The 19833-nt window shown below is 33.6% G+C and overlaps 1 protein-coding gene across 4 annotated transcripts; it reads right to left on the bottom strand.

The window, feature by feature from the left end:
• Positions 1-61: 61 nt before the first annotated feature.
• On the bottom strand, positions 62-18152 carry LOC126760062 (MAP/microtubule affinity-regulating kinase 3). 4 transcript variants are annotated; one of them, XM_050475423.1, is made up of 15 exons: positions 18003-18152; positions 14966-15123; positions 14470-14735; positions 12119-12235; positions 11528-11591; positions 9475-9590; positions 9249-9419; positions 9054-9177; positions 8091-8998; positions 7733-7960; positions 4634-4761; positions 4296-4408; positions 3586-3955; positions 2548-3521; positions 62-247 (listed from the first exon to the last, which is right to left on the bottom strand). In XM_050475423.1, exons 2-15 carry the CDS (start codon positions 15081-15083, stop codon positions 198-200), a joined length of 3747 nt encoding a protein of 1248 aa, XP_050331380.1. In that variant the 5' UTR covers positions 15084-15123; positions 18003-18152; the 3' UTR covers positions 62-197. The 4 variants fall into 4 exon arrangements, with proteins under 4 accessions (XP_050331380.1, XP_050331379.1, XP_050331378.1 ...); XM_050475422.1 differs by having other exon boundaries at positions 2552-3521; positions 4634-4755; XM_050475421.1 differs by having other exon boundaries at positions 2552-3521; positions 17992-18151.
• Positions 18153-19833: the final 1681 nt, after the last annotated feature.

The raw sequence follows: 19833 nt of genomic DNA, 5'->3' as shown, positions 1-19833 counted from the left end.
GAACTGTCGATGTTTATTTTAAGCAATATTATGCATAATTTTACAATAATAACTATTACTATTAAAGTGTAAATGCAATTATGTAATTGATATTATTTTATTGTTCTTGTTTTCGATACGAATTAACTACGTAAATTGTTTAAGTATGTAATGATCATACAGACTCCAAATGTTCAGCTAATTCCAGAATGGGACTTTCACTTAGGGGCCTTATGACGGTTTGCCAGTTCGATGTATAAACGTTTGTCTGTAAGAAAATGTCATAAGCTGTAGTTATATGCAAAATATGTACACATAGTATATTTAAAAAACTTAAAAAATATGAATTTAAATTTTCTTCACTGAGTTGTTGAATGAGTTAATTAGCCCTACGCAAAAATTAATATACTAGTTAAGACTATAAATGGGCTTCACCAAATCCATGAGAACACAAAATTGAATAACTCGCGCCATTGAAAAAAATGTGCACTAAAGCATATGTAAAGTTTTCAGATTTGAAATTATGTATTTAAATCAATAATTAAAAAAAAATTAAAACAAACTCTATCAAATATGACTGATTTTTCTAACAAGTTGAACAATCAGTGACATGTAAACAAAGTTTGAAGAGTTTAAATATATGTTTTGAACGAGATTTCTCTGGATGACGCAGGAAAAGTTTAATTGGTCACTGTTTATTTAAACATTTTTCCCAACCACGACTTATGTATATTAAAAAATTTCCCTGTGAGTCAACTATCGGTTATATCATACGTTAAATATCAGGGAGTACTAAAATTTCCGTTAAATTTTTTTAAGGCTCAATTGACAAAGTACCCGAAGCTCTTGTGTACAAGTGATCGGTTATGCGTTCCCACGTGTTTTATGGCTGATTTACATAAAAGTTTCCTCTTTATGATTGACAATTAATATTTGTACAACGAAACGAACGCATGTCATAATGAACACTTTGTTTTCCATGTTTTTCTCTAATAATTGGAATTAAAATAAAAGGAATGGAAAGATGAGAGTTGCCGAAGTTTTTGCTTCATACGAAGCAATAGAAAGCATGCATCAACCGACTTTCGTACATTCTGGAAAAATCAATCTTACGTCGATTTCCGTGAAAAGTTGAATAACTATAAAAAAGTGTTTTCATGTCAAATGTGTCATAAGTTATCGGTCAATTTAGTTCATATGCAATACAATTAGGTTGCAGGAAAGTAGAAAGTTCCGGCCCGTTTTCAATAAATTTTAAACTTCCAATTCTATTTATTGATTTGAACTTTTCCGAATTCCTGATTCCGCGTATTACTCTTGTTAGAAGATACAGTGATGTAAGGTACACCATACAATATGTACCATTATACTTTATAAACTGTGAACATTGACTATGTCAACATTAAGATCGGAATGGATGATAATAACCATATATACGGTATAAGGCCTATTTGCAGTTTGAAAATCTTTTAATAGATGTATGGGAGATACATAAGTATGTACATAGGTATTGTATTGTCTCGATTTTATCTATTTTCGTCATTACTACATATAATTAACAGAAACAGATACCCTTTGAATTTCATTAAGGTACCTCACATACCATCAACAATATATATGGATTAAGGTCAACCGGGTGTTTGAAAATCCTGATATTAGTTATATGGGGACTAGAGCAAGTTTTCGCCTGATTCGTACAAAGTTTTATCATGTTATATTGATTGGTTCTTGATTTGTATGCTAGAAAGTGGGCAATGGCAGTGGACGTAACATGGCAATGTGAAAATAATCCTATATACCAAATTTGGTTGAAATTGGTAAAAAGAAAAAGGACCGGAGAAATGTAATTTCAAAGGTAGGGTTGCCACGCCCATTTTTTAATGTGACGCTGCCTCTTAGAAAGCCCTCTTGTATATTCCTTGCTTTTCTTTTATAGCACTGGCCTATTAGTAGCAAGAGTTAACAGATTTTCATACGGATTTCACTCCGCTTGTAATCCTGATCACTTATATATATATATATATATATAATACAGGATATATACATATACATATGTATATAACTCCGCATATATTATATATCGATTATAGCTTTGCCTTGGACAATGATCTCCATATGTCAAATGTTGTGAAGACGTCTTGTCTAAAAAAAACGACTTGATTTTGATCGCTTAGTTTATACGGCAGCTATATGCTCCACTGGTTCAATCTAAAAACTATTTCGGAGAAAATTGCGACGCCTCGGATAATAATATATGCCAAATTTCACGTAGACATCTTGTCAAATTTAATATACCTTGTTTAGGGTATAAAAGGCTTTATCTGAACTGAAAACTGAAAAAGCAAAGTTATATGAAAACTGAATAGTAAATTTTGAATTAGATTGGGTTACAATTTACACCACTGTGTTACTCATGTGGAAAAATAGGTGTGCCCTCCGAAGGATAAGCATATACATACATTATATCTATGCGAGTATATTGATGTATAATTTTTATTGCCGTGGTATAATGAGCTATTACTATAAGATGATTTTGTTGTACTTAGCGGATTTTCACCATTAGTTTACCTACATTTGCATGAAACTGTGGCGCTAAGCGTCCGCCGTTTTCAATTAATTTACTTGATTTTTTCAATTGACTACTGTTCACAGTTGTTGGAAGGGAGCTCCAAGTCTCTGACGCGTGCCTACTTAACGGAGGTGTATATTTAGTAGGCATCGTGAGCAAAGAAAGGTCTTGAGATTGCTGCTTTATATAAGACGTCTTCATGTAGTTATTAATCGTTGGGCCATAAGGCAGTGGGATTATAGATGACTGTTGGAACTTTCCTGAAGCCCGCTCAAAGACGTTTAAACCATTTATAAATATATCGCTAGGTGGGCATGATTCTGCAGACTCAAAACTGGTTGCAATTAAGCCTTGACCAGCAACTTGTTGTGGTGGACCTGCTTTAAAAGATTGTTCACGCATCATGAGCTGTTGCCGTGAGATGTGAGACTCCAAGGCGTATTGTTTTTGTAATAGTTGTCTTTTTTGTTGCAATAGTCTGTGCTGTAGCAGCTGTTGTTGGAGTGGCTGTCGCTGTATAACTAATGGATTAATGTTGCAAAGGAGCGTCATATCGGCACGAGCGGACGAAGCCACAGGCAGATTGCTTGCGTCGAAGCGTACATTATTAATGAATGGCGAGGGAAAATCTATAGTTTCGAAACTATGCTGTGGACGTATTAGATGTGGAGTCCTCGGAGTATGTGGAGACTGTACGAACTGGTGATGCAAGTCAAGTGACAGTCTATTTGGAATTGAGTAAAATTGACTACTGTGAAATTGATAATTGCCGCCGTCGTCTATAGGTACTTTATTGCTACGATATTTCGATTTAAGTGATACAACTTCCTTTTGTAGTTGTTGCAATTCCAGCCAGCAATCTTGTTTTCGGGTATCATAACGGTAACTACCGTAACCAACGCCAGAATTTAAAATTGTCATCGAATTCACAAATCCTTGAGCAACAAGACCATCACTTGCCCGTCGACCTTCCCTAAAATATCGAAAAATAGTTTAATTCGTTCACTATTATATTATTTGAGTAGCTAACTAAGCACCTAAAATGTATTGGAGACCTTTTATCCACACATTCCATGGGTAGCTTTGCACAAAGTGTCGAAGAATTACTTGAAACTGGTATTTGAAAACACGAGTTATTACTATTATAGATGGAACGATCCGACATTCGATCGGATGCGGTAGCTAAGGTGGTATTGCTAGCGCACGATGGCAGGCTGCTTGCTAGATCAATACTAGGTGCCATGTTTAGATCTATACCTTCCAATACCGAACAATTGCTGTTTGATGAACCACGGCTTAAGTTTTGGCTCAAGCTTTTAGAATAACTTGCCAGCACTCCGCTCGATGAACTGCTGCTAGCATAAGACTGCATGCGCTGAGTTAGATCGCACGTCGATTGCGAACAATCTAGAGGATTATAAAAAATATATAAAGTGGACACTTGGAAAGAATGTAAACCACAATTAGTACATAAATATATAAGAAAAGGCTTCATAAATTCAGAGGTTTCCACAATAAAATACGACGCGTGTTCGAAAACTTGTCATATAGTGAATTTCATCTGTTCTCACTACCCCTCTGATAAATTCAGTGTATAGTATATTTAATTATGGCATATATAATTGTATGTAGGGAATAAAATGTCAACATAAGATTAAAAAAATTTAAAAAATTAAAATACCAATACAACAAATACTTGTGGATTCGTAAATTACTTATACTTATATGTATGGCTTGTAGTCGCTACCTCTCATTTCATTTGTGGGGTCCGTTTCACAACCCTCATCAGTACTAGTGCTGCACTGGGTGGCTATTTTCGTTGACTTCAGTCGAGATGCACACTTTTCGTTACAAAATTTCCTTTAAATAATTTATAATCACTTGATTTACTTATATGTACTATTGGAAATATCACTATATGTGACCTGGTCTACGGAAAGGGGGCTTAGGTGTCAAAAAATCAATTATCACTTCTTAGTTGATTCGGATGAAGATGAGATGCTTTTTCTGTTTCCCAGAAAACTAGTTTTCGCACGTTAGCTCCCTTTTCGTAGACCAGGTCACATATACATATATTGTGCTTACCTGCATTTGGAATCAGTCTGAGAAGATTTTGAGGTGCAACCGTTATGAGCTTTGGACACACTTGGGAGGACACATCTATTTATGGCTGAATTTGATTTACTAGATGCTGGCTCAGTAGCTTCCTGTTTCTTTAAAACATGAATAAATTTTTATTTTGTATAGAAAAGTTTTGAAAAGAGTTTGTACTTAAAAAAAATACAATAAAAGACTTTATGGAATAAAATTAAATTAAACACACCATATTTAATTATACACGAAGCATACACGAAGCATATCAAACATCACTGAAGTGAACTAACTATTTTTGTAACCGACGATGAAGAGTAAGTTGTTTACAAGAATGAAAAGTGCAAGCGTTTAAAAGACATGAATCAGATCAAAGCACTTCCAAGGCCGATAATCACTAAACAAAAGTTATATTGGCTGTTTGATGGGATTTCAAAGGGATCGTTTATTTTGCGATTTTGCCTGACAATTCCACGATTAGTTTTGAAGTGTATTGTGATTAGCTGGTCAAATTGAGTAATGCACTCAAACAGAAGAGGCCAAAATTGATCAATAGAAAAGGTGTAGTTTCCACCAGGATAACACGTTTTTCCAGCTTAATTGGGATGTGCTACCACACCCATCATATTCTCCAGACTTGGCAACTTCGAACTATTACTTGTTCCGGTCTCTGCAAAATTTGGATGGGAGAACCTTCACCTAAAATCTGGGCATTAAAAACCACTTGGGCTAGTTTGCAAGTGTATGAATGTAGAATCAATCAATCAAATATATTATTATTATCTTAATGTAGATAGATTGTATATAAAGTAAATAAAAAAAAAAAAAATAATAATATAAGAAAGAAAATTTTTAGATTGCACTAAAAAAAAAACAAAAAAGTGATATAGTATTGTTTTTCAGTTTTCAATTCAATTTATTATTTACAGAAATACATATATGTATATAACGATAATTGCCATTTGTGCTTATTGTTGTATGTGTTGGAAAGTTTAGTGTCAAACTAAGAAATTAAATTATTTACAATATTGATTTGAGGTTAGTTAGTGTTATTAAGTTAAGTTATCAAAACACCAAGCATTTATCTGGTAAGAAATTCGCGTGGCACCCTGTAGCACTGACAAAACGTGGAAAAAGTAAGTTACCAAGGACAAATTTAAGTGCTTTTGTAATAAAACTTGAAAATAAATTACAAAATTGTATTTATTTTCTAAATTTTGAAATTGAATATGTAAGTAGAGCCTTTATTTTATTTTTTTAAAGTAAAGTTTAAGCCACTAACACAAAGATAGCATTAAAAGTCACGTCGCAATATAGTAAGTTATTGCTGGCTGCAACAAAGAAAATAGAGTCATCAGGAAGAAAAGACAAGGGTGCCCAAAAATTGCAACGAAGGGAGCTGATAAAAGAATTTTGGATATTTCCAATTCTGTTTCAAAAATTCGCACACGGCTTATAAAAGAAGGCAAAAAAGTCCCCTCAGTGCACACTGTCCGTAACAGATTGCGCCAAGCCAATATACACGGTTGCGTTGTAAAAAAGTTACCCTAACTAAATGAGGCAAATAGGAAAAAACGAGAGGCATTTTATGAAGAGTACAAAACCTCAAAATGTTTGGCCCGAAGTGCTCTGAATTAATGAGTCGATGATTAGACTTCATCATTCTCATTGCACGGTTTGTGTTAAGTCGGTGAAAAGGGCTTAATGGTTTAGGGATGCTTATCAGCGAATAAGTCTGGTAATACTGTAGCTCTAAAAAAATTGCTGCTGCATAATTTTTAAATATTTTAAAAGAGATCGGCATTCTCGAGGGTCAACAACTAATTGGACCGGATTTCCTTCTTCGACAGTACAACGATTTATACTCTAAAAGTTGTAACCGAATATCTAAAAAATCAAAACGTCAATGTGTTGAAATGGCCGCCTCTAAGCCCTGACTTGTCACCAATTGAGAATGCTTGGTTAATCCTAAAGATGCGTAAAGCTGAAGAGAAACCTCAAAACCTGGCTGAATTGAATAATTGCATCTATGTATGTATAACATTTAGAGGTGTTTAAAGCTTGTTAACTCCATCCAACAACGATTGGTTCAACTAGCATTGCGAAATTATGAACATTATTTTTTCTATATAAAATTTATTGTTTGTGTTTATCTTTTCCTTTTATAAAATCAATGAACTTCCTTCTTATTTTAAAAATAATTTTATTTGGCACTTTGAAATATGATATCAATATAAGAATTATTTTGATCGGCCAGTCTGGGTGACAGTAGTTATGCTCTAGTGGTCCAATCTGAACAATATGTTCGGAAATTTTAGCAATACCTTGGAGAATAAGCGACACCAAATTTCATGAAGATACCTTGTCAAAAAAAAGATTTTTCCAGAAACTAATAAATATGTTAGAACCATCTTTAAATTACGGAAGAGATATGATACCCTCAAGCTTCCCGAAAAATTGAGCCAAATAGACAAGTAGTGCCTTTGACAAGAATATTTAATTCCTTTCTTAAACAAGGTATATTCCCTCAATATGGAAATAGTCATTTATAATCCCTTTGTATAGAGCAAGTTTTTATCTTTGTTGATTAGGGAGTTAAAATCCATAAGCTTAATTTAAGTATTCATATTGATACCTTAGACATATGTATTTGAATATGACTCTGTTTTATGGAAATCTAGTTTCCAAATCCATTTTGAGCAAGTTAGAGTCCGTTCATAAATTCTCCTTAGTTCATTTCCGTTGGGATTCTAGGTTAAGTCTACCTCCATACACTAGTCGTTTACAACTTATAAATCTATCTACACTTACGAGTTGAAACTCACTTAAAAAACTCTTGCTTTTCATGACTTGGCTTATTCCGCACGTACAAGTATGTGGATGTGCCCGTCGCGTCGGAAGTACGGGAGGAGGGTAATCGTTGTGTTATTATTATTATTATTAAAAAATGCAGACGGACATGACTAAATCGCCTCAGCTCGCCTCACTGATCATTTATATAAATACTTTATAAGGTATAGACGTTTAATTTGGGGTGTTACAAACATCGTGGCAAACTTGACAAACCCTGTTCAGGGTAGATATAATACTCACCTCTATGGGTAGTGGACTTTCTTGTAATGTTTGGAAAAGTTTAGCTGCTTCTGCCGACATTTTGAAATGAAAATTCGCTTTAACTTTTTGTCCGCTAGAAGATGAATCGAAACTAGTGGAGCTAGACATTTTTTTTACATCTTTAACGTTCTTAAGTTCAATTTGAACATCGCTTTCGATGTCTGTTTCACTATTTGCATACGTCTTAGATTCTGAAATGGCAGTGGCCTACAAGAAATGTGAGAATATAATTTTAAATTTTTCAAAAACTCGCTAATTAGAATGATGAAAACAATAGCAACTCCGACACTACTAAATAATGATTAGTTAAATCTATAAACTATGATTATAAAGTTACTTGTTGTAATAGGAGACGGCAATCCTCTGAGCTCTGCTTAATTATACACTCTCTTAAGTTTTGATGGAGAGGGTGAGGCAGACTCTCGTTTATAACGTTTGGCGCAGCCAATAAACCACTTAAATGTTCATTAGATAATAGATTCTCTTGGCGACATTTTTCACTAACAGTCGATAATTTATTGTCTGTACTATATGGCGTTGCTATTGGGTGCTGGCTTGAACTTATATTGGCCCGACTTAAACGAGAAATCTTAATAGGTGTCGGTCTTCCTTTTGCTAATGACTGGCTTACTTGGGCTTCTTTATGGTCATAGTTTTTTATAGACGTGGGACCACAATTTTTATTATGTTCGTGGACTTGGGTATTATCACAATTGGCAACGATTTTCTGGGAAAATTTCGATGGGAAACTACCAAATTTTACTTCGTCTACACTTGGCAGTGGTGATATTGTCTTTTCTTTTACTGTATGATACGTTTGCTTCACTCGCTGTTTATCGATCGAAGGTCTAGTTTTATGTAGTACTTTAGAAGATCCATTATATCCCATTGATGTAATGCGTGGCAGTGTATTATCACTTAAACGTTTTGAATATTCTTGCATATTTTTTTTACTATTAACTCGGTCTTGAAGCAATAAATATATCGCCGCAACATGGTCGTAACTGTTCTTTTTCAAACTTGCTTTGGTTTTTTCTGGAGGTATTCCAGCGAATTCCGACATTATCCGTAGTATGTCTTCATTTGGTTCAATGCTTGAAGTTCCATCCATATTAACGCTGCATTGTGTTACAACAACGGTATCACGAGCTTCTCCGCAAACCCAACGATGGGTTTTGATTTGATTGATTGTGTATCGCCGCGATGGATCAAGAACAAGCATTCTTCGAATCAAATGCTCGCAGTCTGCAATACGTTGATCTTAGATTTTCAAAATAAAATCAATAAATAATAAATTCACCTGAAGACATGAAGAAAGGGATCCTAAATCTTCCTGACAATACTCGGTCTCTTAGACTCTGTAATGTAGATCCATCGAACGGCAAAGCCCCGCAGACTAGAACATATAGTACCACACCTAGTGACTGAAAAGATTGATTTAAATGAAAGCATACACTCACACAGATGTATTTGTAGTTGAAACTAGAATTAGTACCCATATATCAATTTCCGGCCCGGTGTACTGTTTTCCTTCAAAAACTTCAGGTGCAGCGTAGGGAGGGGATCCACACCATGTTGCTAGCAATTCACCAACCTTAAAGTGGTTCGAAAACCCAAAATCTGCGATTTTTATATTCATATTAATATCAAGTAGAAGGTTTTCAGCCTAAAAAGGAAAAAGCTTCGTTGTATTTCTAATCCGCAACAATGCAATAGTTTACCTTTAAATCTCTATGTACAATATTTTTCATATGGCAATATTCTACCGCTGATAAAATCTGCCAAAATTTACTTCTTGCAGAACCCTCAGACATCCTGCCAAATTTTGCTATGTAATCTAAGGAAATGGTAATAAAACACGATTTTATTAAAAAGTCATCAGTTATATTTATCTGAACACTGATAAAGAATTACGCCCATGACATTAGAAATATGGTAACAGCTACAAAGTACTTTGATCCTTGTTATTGTCATCAAACTTCGTTCGATTTACGTGTAAACACGTGATTTGGCCAACGATTTTCAATTTTATAAATCTTAAATATCTTTAAAAACTTTTATATTATTTAGGAAGAAGTGCTCATTTTAAATACATTTCTTTTGACTTTATAAATCGTTTATACTATATACTATCATGCTGAAAGGTTCCTATCTAGCGGCTCTAAAATTTAGTCCACATGTTTTGTAATTTCAATGAAAGTGTTAAACATATGTAAAGTTCAAGAATATAAGAGAGTGTCAGTTCATAATCGACCCATTTATTGTGTAAGAAATCATTGAAAATTGCATTAATTCCGTTCTGAATTCCACCGTATTATTCGAGTTTTCTCTCCATATGCTTTTAGCGCTCGATACTCGTAGTAACTAACTATAGTAAAAAAGACAACCACGTTGTAAATGTGTGTTTCATTTTAGCCAACCGCTTTAGTTGGTCAGAAATCGATATGAGTCATTTTGTAAAAAAAAAATTACAAGTAAGATCAAATATTGTTTCGAATAATACAAGTACATAAAATTTACTGTAGCATGTGTTAAAAATGTACAGTCTTTGCCTTGCCACTAGCATTGTCATTATGGGAGTGTTAAGGGGTAGTTAGAATTTTCTAAAAATTAATTTTTTTTTTCATTGTCGTTAAGTGTAATATATTCCCTGAAAATGTCACGTTGATCCGATAATTAGTTTTTGAGTTATTCGACAAATAACAAAGAGAGCTCGGGCACTTCAAAGCGCTAGTGTGAAACTTTAAACGCGTTTTTCTCAAAACTATGTTTTTTGAATCGGTGACAACTGTGACTCGAAAGCCGTTCAGTAGATTTTAATAAAATTTGCAGCTTTTAGGATACATAATAAACTCGGGCCTGATCAAAGGATTTTTATTTTTTCGAAAATTTCGATTTTTTAAGACCAATCAACTGTTGATTTTTTCGCAAAAATTTAGAAAAAAATTTCCTGAGGCCGCCATTTTGTTAATTTTGAAAATAAAAAAAATCCTTCTATCAGACCCGAGTTTATCTATTTATAAAACTAATTTTTTTTTGTCCGATTGATTTTAGATGAATCTCCAAGGACTTATGCTTGTCACCGCAAGTACCTTTTTTTGGAACAGGGTCAACAATAACTTTGGAAATTAAGTTTTTTTTTTTTTGAAATTTTCGTGATTTCACGTTAACATATCCTATAATAATGCCATATTACTACTTTTGTAAAATAACATGATTTAATAGCAAAAAAAAAATATTGAAAACTCTCATTTTTTCGTGCCTCTGACTACCCCTAACCCCTTAATAAAAATGGTAATTTATTGAGTTGGACTGTTTTATGGAATTTGAAGAATTCAATAAAAACAAGAAATTTCTATGGATGTATGGTATAGAGTGTGAATTAACTAAAGAGATCTGAGATCTGTAGAAGTATATGGTACATAAAGTAGAGTATAAATAAAAATGTATGATAGAAAATAGGGTCTGGTTGGGTCTGCTTAATAATTAAAAAACATATAGAAATTTAAGTTTTCTGGTATATAAACCACAAATTTGCCCGCTTTTTTGCAATTCGAGTACCTATCAATTTACTCTTAATAGGAAGAAGTGCTTCATTGCGAAGACTAATAGAGTTGCTCTTAGATAAAAGCAAACCGTTGTTAGTAAAAAATAATGAAAACAAATTTATTGTTTTTCAAATAGCCATACTCTGAATTAACCTATAATAAGGTAATGAGCTAATTATTACGATAATACAATCTTTGATATGCCTATACCCTAATATTTACTTACCAAATATTTCCCCTTGACTAGCGTATTCAGATACTATGTAAATCATATTTTTCGTTTCCATCACCTGTAAAAATTAGAAGAGAGAAAATTTATTTCATTAAGGAATCTTATTGTAATTTCATATGTACTGTCACTATAATAAAATTTGGTTTTGAAAATGATTATTATTACTTTGTTTCAGTTGTTATCGATGTTTAAATATTTTTTATATTGTTCAATAGAACATGGATTTGCGACCAATACCTTAGAGTAAATAGAATTAAATACATATGTGCTCAAATATTTAAATCCAAGATTCTTATTTTGGTATCATTTTGTGCAGCAAACACAACCATTTTCTTTAATTAGAAAACCTTCATTCGGTTATACTTATTGCAATCGTTAGTATGACCAAAAAGCTCATTAAAGTAACGAACTAAATTTATTTATTTTAGTGTATATTTACGGATATATAAATATTGTGTGTAGTTATATACTCGTATATCAATACATATGCTTATATTAATATTTTGGTTCCGTTATGGCGTATAATTAAAATTATAATTAATCAAACTTTCTAGTATATGTTTATTAAACACTTGTATGCGTTACCTGGTAGAGTTTGATGATGTGTGGATGATTTAATCGTTTCATTATTTCAACTTCACGGTAGACCTTTTGCAAGTTTATTGAATCCAACTGGCTCTTGTCAATTATTTTTATAGCGACCTTAATAAAAATAATGTATTTACTAATACGTTTAATAAAAATTATATCGTTGATTTACGGTTCAAAGAGTTTGTATAATAAATCAAGAACTCAAAGCCCCCAGTCTAATTCTATATGAGCTTTTGTATCAGCAATATAAGTAAGAAATACCTAAACATTACAATTAAGTTCAAACAGACCAATTTGCCAATAATAACCAGTTCAATAAATATCTAAATATGTATATTTACCGTTTGAGGTGTTTTTATACTCTCGCAAAATGATGTAGCAAAGCATAATAGTTTTTTTTTATACCTAAATTCCATGAAGCAAAACGCTCTTGCAACATGTTGCTACAGAGTATAATAGTTTTTGTTCACCAAACGGTTGTACGTATCACCTAAAACTAATAGAGATAAATATAGGGTTATATGTATATGTATAAAGGAACAGGATGACGAGATGAGTTGAAATCCGGGTGACTCTCAACCTGTCCGTCTGTCCGCGCAAACTGTAACTAAAAATTAAGATATTTTGGTACACGTGCTCCTTGGCGAAAGTGTAAGGCGGAGTTCGTAGATGGGCGCAATCGGATCACTGCCACGCCGACAAAGCGCCATTAAAGGAAAACCTATAAAGTAACATAACTAAGCACTCAAATAAGATACAGAACTGTAATTTGCCACAGAGGATTGCGGTAAAAACGGCACATGTGGGCTGAAAATTTTGAAGTTTAAGTAGACGTGGCCCCACCCTTTAATAGGTTTAATGTGCATATCACCGAGACAACCAAAGATACAGATAGCCTAATTTGATAAGGACGCCGACAGTGTGAAAGTGGATGAAATCGGATGATAACTTCGCCCACTCCCCATACAACGGTGCTGTTAAAAAGCGCTGTTAAAGCGCAAAAAATCAACAACTAATTATTACGCTCGATATGGTATGAGAGAACTTTATACGAGCCAGTATAAAAATTGGACGATGAGTGTGGCACCGTTTGCTATTAGGTAAAATCACATATCTCGGGACCCGCCCAACCGGTTTCAACCAAATTCGATACGTTCCATTCTTCTAACATTCTTATATTACAGTCCGAAATTATTATAGCCAAGCCTACTTCCCATTTAGCACAATTTTAAAATCCGTTTGAATCTTTCCTTTCAGTGTACTAATCAACAAGCAAGTAATATAACGGGTTGAAACTTTCCACTAATAATGCCTTTAGTGTATGCCATCTTATGACCATAAATTGTCCAAATCCAATAAAAACTGTTCAAGCCCCAAGGTACGGAATATTTGATCCCCAGTATCTATAGTTGACTTTTTACGACAAATTTAATATTTCTTGATTTCATTCGGAGTATATTCCAATAATGAGATATACGAGTATAATTGAAATTCATGGATAATCTTTTCATGACAAACATGTGTTGAAAATGGGTTGAATCGTAATATACCTAATACGACGATTTTCGAATTTTCGAACTTCAAGATGACTTTATAACGCATACTACTGTGATTAAATTGAAAGGTGATTTTTGTCCATTTCATCTCCTTCAAAGTAATCCTCTCCCGCTGCAATACACTTATGCCAACGAATTTTCCGGTCATCATAGCACTTGGAAAAATCCTCCGTCATGCTGGCCATCAGAGCCTTCTTCGATTCAGCTTTTATATCCTCAATTGAGTCAAAACGGTGTCTTCGGAATGTGAATTTGCTGAATAACCAGCAGTTACACGAAGGTAAATCAGGCGAATGCGGTAGTTGCAGTCCGATATTAGTTGAAAATGTGGCGAAATGATCACGAATGACCAATGCAGTATGAGATGGTGCATTATCGCACTTCTTTGTTCAATAAATTCCGACGCGTATCTCAAATACTAATGAATATTTTGACGTGAAATTTAGCGTAGATGTCACCAACAGTACTATCAACTTACAGAAAATAAATTTACCAAATCTTAATAATTTAATTTACGAACTTAGCTCTCCTTACTTGCTCGTTCTGATTATCCTAATTTTGATACCTGTCTAAAATTTATTTTCGATTTTAATAAGAAAACTTTCATTAGAATAAAGATGGTACTAACTTAATTTTGAATTATGTTTATATAGACATATTATATATGGATAGAGGTCAACAAAACATTTTGTTTTTCTGTACGAAGACTTTAGATTCCTATAATACTCTAACATTAATACTCTTAAAATTATCAATTATTAAAACACTGCCGAAATCCATCTCCCTTACCTCGTTTTTAGTTATTCTGTGCCGTGCAAGTTTGACAACGGCAAAATTGCCTTTGCCAATGGTTCTCTCAATATCATAAAAACCAACTCTAATCGGTTCCCTCGGCTTCAGTGCCGCTTTTGAAGCCAATGTGCTCAAACTCACTGAATCTGCGGTACCATCATCAAGAACAGAAACTAGCTTCGCCTGTCCTGAACTGTTGATTTCCAACGAGTCCGAATTCGAGGAGAGTGCTTTGGTCGGGCCCTCTCTAGAGGCGGACCTATCTGAAATATAAATCATTAATAAGAACATATAGCATTCATGATCCCAACCAGTTCTGACTTTAATACTATGTAAAAGTGTAAAAATTAGATTTATTCTTGATATTTGAAGTGTTTAGTCTTAATGTTAAAATTTTGCATACTAAATTTGTAACTATTGGTAAAAAAAATTATTTAACTTCAATTAACATAAAAAGAAACGTGGTTATGCAACTCAAAGCTTATTTCCTTACCATATTTGGTGTCCGTTTTATTTTCAACATTTGTTGTTTGCTTCAAGTTAGTCGGCTTCGGTGCTTCCAAAGAAGTTGTGGGTTCATTTTCTTGTTCTTTACGTTCATTATTACTCATGATTAATCAATTAAAATACTGCTCCGTATACATGATGACCCTGTAATAATGTATGCATTAGTAGATCGTACCAATCACGTATACTTATAATCGGTTCTAGAATGTTTTACCATTCAATTTAACACAATTTTAACACAACAATATCACACATCTGGATCTAAAAAAGTCAGCCATAGAAGCATAGAAGATATAGTGCAATTTCGACCATTTATGAGAATGAGAATAACTTAGAGCTTTCATTCCAACAACTTCATATGGATTTTACAATTTAGTTTAATGGACAGTAGGCGTGGCTATTGAACGATTTCGTCAAATTTCGCATAGAATAAAAATGTAAAAATTATTTTATATACCAAATTTTATTGAAATCGGTCAAGTAGTTCTGGAGTAAAACTGAATGTCTATGAGGCATTTATTTATCGAGTGATCCCAATTTTAGTAGTCTTCAACATAACCATTATATATGTGAAGTGGGCATGGATATCACCAGATTTCTCCCATTTTCATAATGTATGAAGAGCTTGAAAAACTTATCTCCAGCAAGTTTGGCTGGCATGCACATATAGTACAAAAGATTAGAAGCCGTTATCAAATGTGAACCTTTGTACCAAACTACAACGTACTTGTAAATGTAATAAGTTTTCGATTAAAGGCATGTTTCGGCGTGACGGTGGTTCAATGCTTCTTATAGTGCGAAGCAACTCGTGTACCGAATTTATCCGAATACGTGCGGACAGGCAGTCATCCGCAATTCAACTCGTTTTATCACCATAGTCAGTTATATTTATATAATTCCATATCTACTTTTCTGAATAATTTTAGGTATTACAAAGAAGCATTAGGTAAATAAAACTATTATACGGGTATCTATATCAACATGTTGTGAGAGTATATATTTTATCTTTCTATGAAAAATAACAAGGCAATTCGAATATTAAGACCCGTTTCATTTATTATAAATACAGAATGAAGGAGAACGCAATTACAGCAAGAGCTTCACGAAATTCGGCATGAGTTATTGTCTAATGGTGCAATCTCTGAAGAAGTTGTTCCAGTCGTACCACTATAGCAAACAGCTGTATGATCTTGTACATACAAAAACATTTATTTATTTTTTTTTAATGTTACAACTAAGCGGAAAAACATCAAGATAAGGAAAAAATTTAAAAGGTCATAAAAAAAAATGACACATACGAACGCCAAACTCTTTGAGGGTTTTACTATACTGACCTAGTACCATCACCCTGACTTGGAATTTCTCACCCCCCAGACAATAATCCCAAAAATGTTCCACAGTGTTATGTTAAAACTTACTAAAAGAGTGATAAATCATTGAAATGAAATCACATAACTCGAGATCAGCTGGACCCATTTCAATTAAATTCGGAACATAACATTCTTCTAATACCCCTATATAACAGTGTAAAAATGAGCGAATTTGGACAACAACCACGTCTACTTCCCATATAACACAAATTTAAATTCTATTTAATTTTTTCATATTCCAGTACACAAACAGAGTACTAATTCATTTAACGGTATAAATCTTTGCACCAATAATGCCTTTGAAGTGTGACACCTTATGACCAAAAAATGTCTATAGTTGACTTTTTACCGAAAGTATCGGTCAATGTGTGAGATATATCTGTGCAATTCGGAGAGAATCCTTTCTTGATTATAAAATGTGTTGAATCACTTTAATACTTCCCTTAGCCACTATTCACCTAATATAAAGATTTTTAAACCTCGGGGTGCCTTTATACGTTTTATAAAAATTTATGAAATCAGTTGATAACCCCGCCCACTCCCCACACAGTGGTTCTGTTAAAAACTACTAAAATCGTAATAAATCTAAAAATAAACACGTCAGAGACATACAATTATACACCCGAGATTGTAGGCGTGGCACCGCCACCATTTAGGTGAATCCTCAAACCTCGGGATCTACTCTACCGATTTCAACTACATTTGGTATGTAATATTTTCTAACAGGAATGTTATAGTATAAAAATGGGCAAAATCGGACTACAACTACGCCTACTTCCCATATAAATTCTATCTTATTCTTCCAATTTCTGGTGCACAAATCAAGAAATGTATCGGTATATAATTTGAGAAGAATAGTGCCGCTGTGGTATGCCACCTTATGACCAAAAATTGCCCTAGTCGGACCGAAACCATTTAAACATCCAGATACCGAATATGTCGAAAATATCGGCCAATCTGTCATATAATATTAAGATTCTAAAATAATTCTACCCGGCTTCGATTTTTGCAAGTTGAAAAAGTATAAAATGTTCAATTACACCCGAACTTGGTCCTTCTTTACTTGTTAGGCTTAGTTTTAAAAAGGAAATTTATATATTTAAATCTGTGTATAAATTAACATCTACAAAGTTCATGTTTGAATAAAGGTTTAATCACACATATTATATACATATGTACATATTTTAGTTTGCATTATCATATATACAAATGAGAATATATTTACTAAACTTGCAATGGCGAATTACATTGACAATAATAATTTCTAAATTCCAATCTTTTTCGCAAATAAAATTTAATTTGCAATTTCCAAAAACTTCAGATGAACATTCATACTATTCATTGGCTGAAGTACATGCAATGGTACATGTCCCTTATTTAGTAAACTGATAAAGTTATCACAATGGTGTGAAAAATCAATAGTGGATTATAGCTTGCAAGTGTATACATCTTTTGCACTACATTCACTGGCTCAAAAAAGTCCAACAATTCTACGTGATTTATGCTAAATCTGGTTTTGAATGAAAATATTGCCGAAATTGTTGAAACTAAAATCCAATTAATCTTACGCTTAAGCGTTGGCTTTTTTACAAAATGAGCATTAACAGTTTCACTGATGTAAGTGACACTTAATATTATTTACCGTTAAATTACCTTTCTCGCAGTTATTGTCTCTGTATCTTTCTTCGGTATGCTATTTCTTATATTAAAAACCTTAGCTAAATTTAATGAAATACAAAAACGAAGTTTGGTAAATCTTATGTCTGACACAAAATAACCATTTGACAGCTTAAGCTCAGCCAAAAACTTTTTTATTTTCATTTAAATAGTATTTATACTATGTTATTGCCATGCGCAAAGTGTATATCAGTGATTTTACACTTAGCCAAAAGTACCTTCCGCAAATTTACCAAATATAATATTTTAAAACATGTCACTAAGCTCCGATAATTAAAAACTTATATTTTATTAAATTTATAATTGTCAAAAAAATTAGTCTGAAATGACACCACATTCGAATTAGCTTACTACTATTTGAAAAATTAAAAATACATATATAATAAGTATATACATATATATGTATGTATATTCGGAATATATAAAATAATAATAAGTCTTAAGTCGAGTGAGAAATCTTTCATTCTGACTTTTATTTGCCGATACATCTTTTCGACATCAGCACTCATTACATAACGCCACATACGCCACTTTACAATGATATCTACAATATCTTTCTGTAATCTTGGCCCGATTAGCATTACGTCATTCAATCTGTGAATTTATAGCAGTAATATTTACCTTGACCCATCTTTTCAACTTCCTTCATATATCCCATCTTTTGATACTCCCGCAAGAACTTTGTGTAGTCGTCTTTTGGATCCTTTCTTGCATCAAATTTTCTTTCCATACTCATCATCCGTGCGACTGCTGTCTTTCTAGATTCTCCAAATTCTTCAAAAAACTAGTTCTATTAAATTTTGTGTGCGGAATCAAATTTTTGGTGCTGAAACGTTCAGAATGTTGGAAAAGGCCTTCGGTGATAATTGTTTGTCGCGAACAAGTGTTTTTGATAGGTTCAATTTATTCAAAGAGGGTTGAAAACGCGTTAACGACGTACCGCGTTCAGTTCGGCTATCAACAACAACTGATGGTCAACACATCAATAAAAGATAAAAGAATTGGTCCTTGAGAATCGATGATTAACAGTCAGACATCTTATTGGCATCGTGAGAATATCGAAAGGATCAATGAAAACCATTTTGAAAGATCATTTGGGCCTATGAAAAGTGAAAATACGATTGGTTAAGGTCTTAGAAACAATGCTTTCCGACTACGAGGACGTCATGAAACGGTTTATTACTGGCAATGAGTCTTGGATCTGTGCTTACGACCCGATCAATGGACTGAATATCGTGAAAAATCTGAACCAAAGCCGAAGAAACCACGTCAATGCAGTCCAAAAATTAAGGTTATGCTGACAGTTTCCATCGATTATCGAGTTATGATGCACTCCGAATTCTAGGAAAGAATACTCCTTTAATGTTATGCATCATTTGCGCGAAGCTATTCGTAAAAAGAGGCCGGAATTATGGGCCGACAACTATTGGTTGTTGCACCAGGGTAATGCATTAAGGCATTGATTCTTCCTTAGTTTTTCGCTGAATTTTCAACCAATATTGTGCCACAACCACCGTATTCGCCTATCTTAGCTCCGCATGACTTTTGGCTATTCAGTAAACTCAAGTGATCGTTCCGGAGAAATACGCCTTGAAGGCTATTCCAAAAATTGACTTTAGCAATTGTTTCGAGAACACAGCTTTGAAGGTATTCGATTCAGTACTCGCCGGTGGAAGCAGAGGAATAGGAAGACCTCCACTCCGTTGGAGATATCAGGTGAAGAAGGACCTGGTTGAACTTGATATCTCGAATTGACGCCAAATATGATACAAATGAAAAACCCCATTGTCACTGTACCTGCCTTTTT

This window comes from Bactrocera neohumeralis, chromosome 5 (genome assembly GCF_024586455.1).
Source record: "Bactrocera neohumeralis isolate Rockhampton chromosome 5, APGP_CSIRO_Bneo_wtdbg2-racon-allhic-juicebox.fasta_v2, whole genome shotgun sequence".
In the NCBI taxonomy this organism is placed as follows: Eukaryota; Metazoa; Arthropoda; class Insecta; order Diptera; family Tephritidae; genus Bactrocera; species Bactrocera neohumeralis.
This window is presented reverse-complemented; position numbering and strand designations above follow the sequence as displayed.

Bases quoted from the DNA above. Each gene is read 5' to 3' on its own strand.
- LOC126760062 (XM_050475421.1), bottom strand. From the start codon at position 15,083: ATGAGTAATAATGAACGTAAAGAACAAGAAAATGAACCCACAACTTCT. The intron at 9,591-11,527 runs GTAAGTAAATAT...CCATTTCCTTAG, and splicing joins TAGTCAAGGGGAAATATTTG to ATTACATAGCAAAATTTGGC. The intron at 8,999-9,053 runs GTGAATTTATTA...AACGTATTGCAG, and splicing joins CCCTTTCTTCATGTCTTCAG to ACTGCGAGCATTTGATTCGA.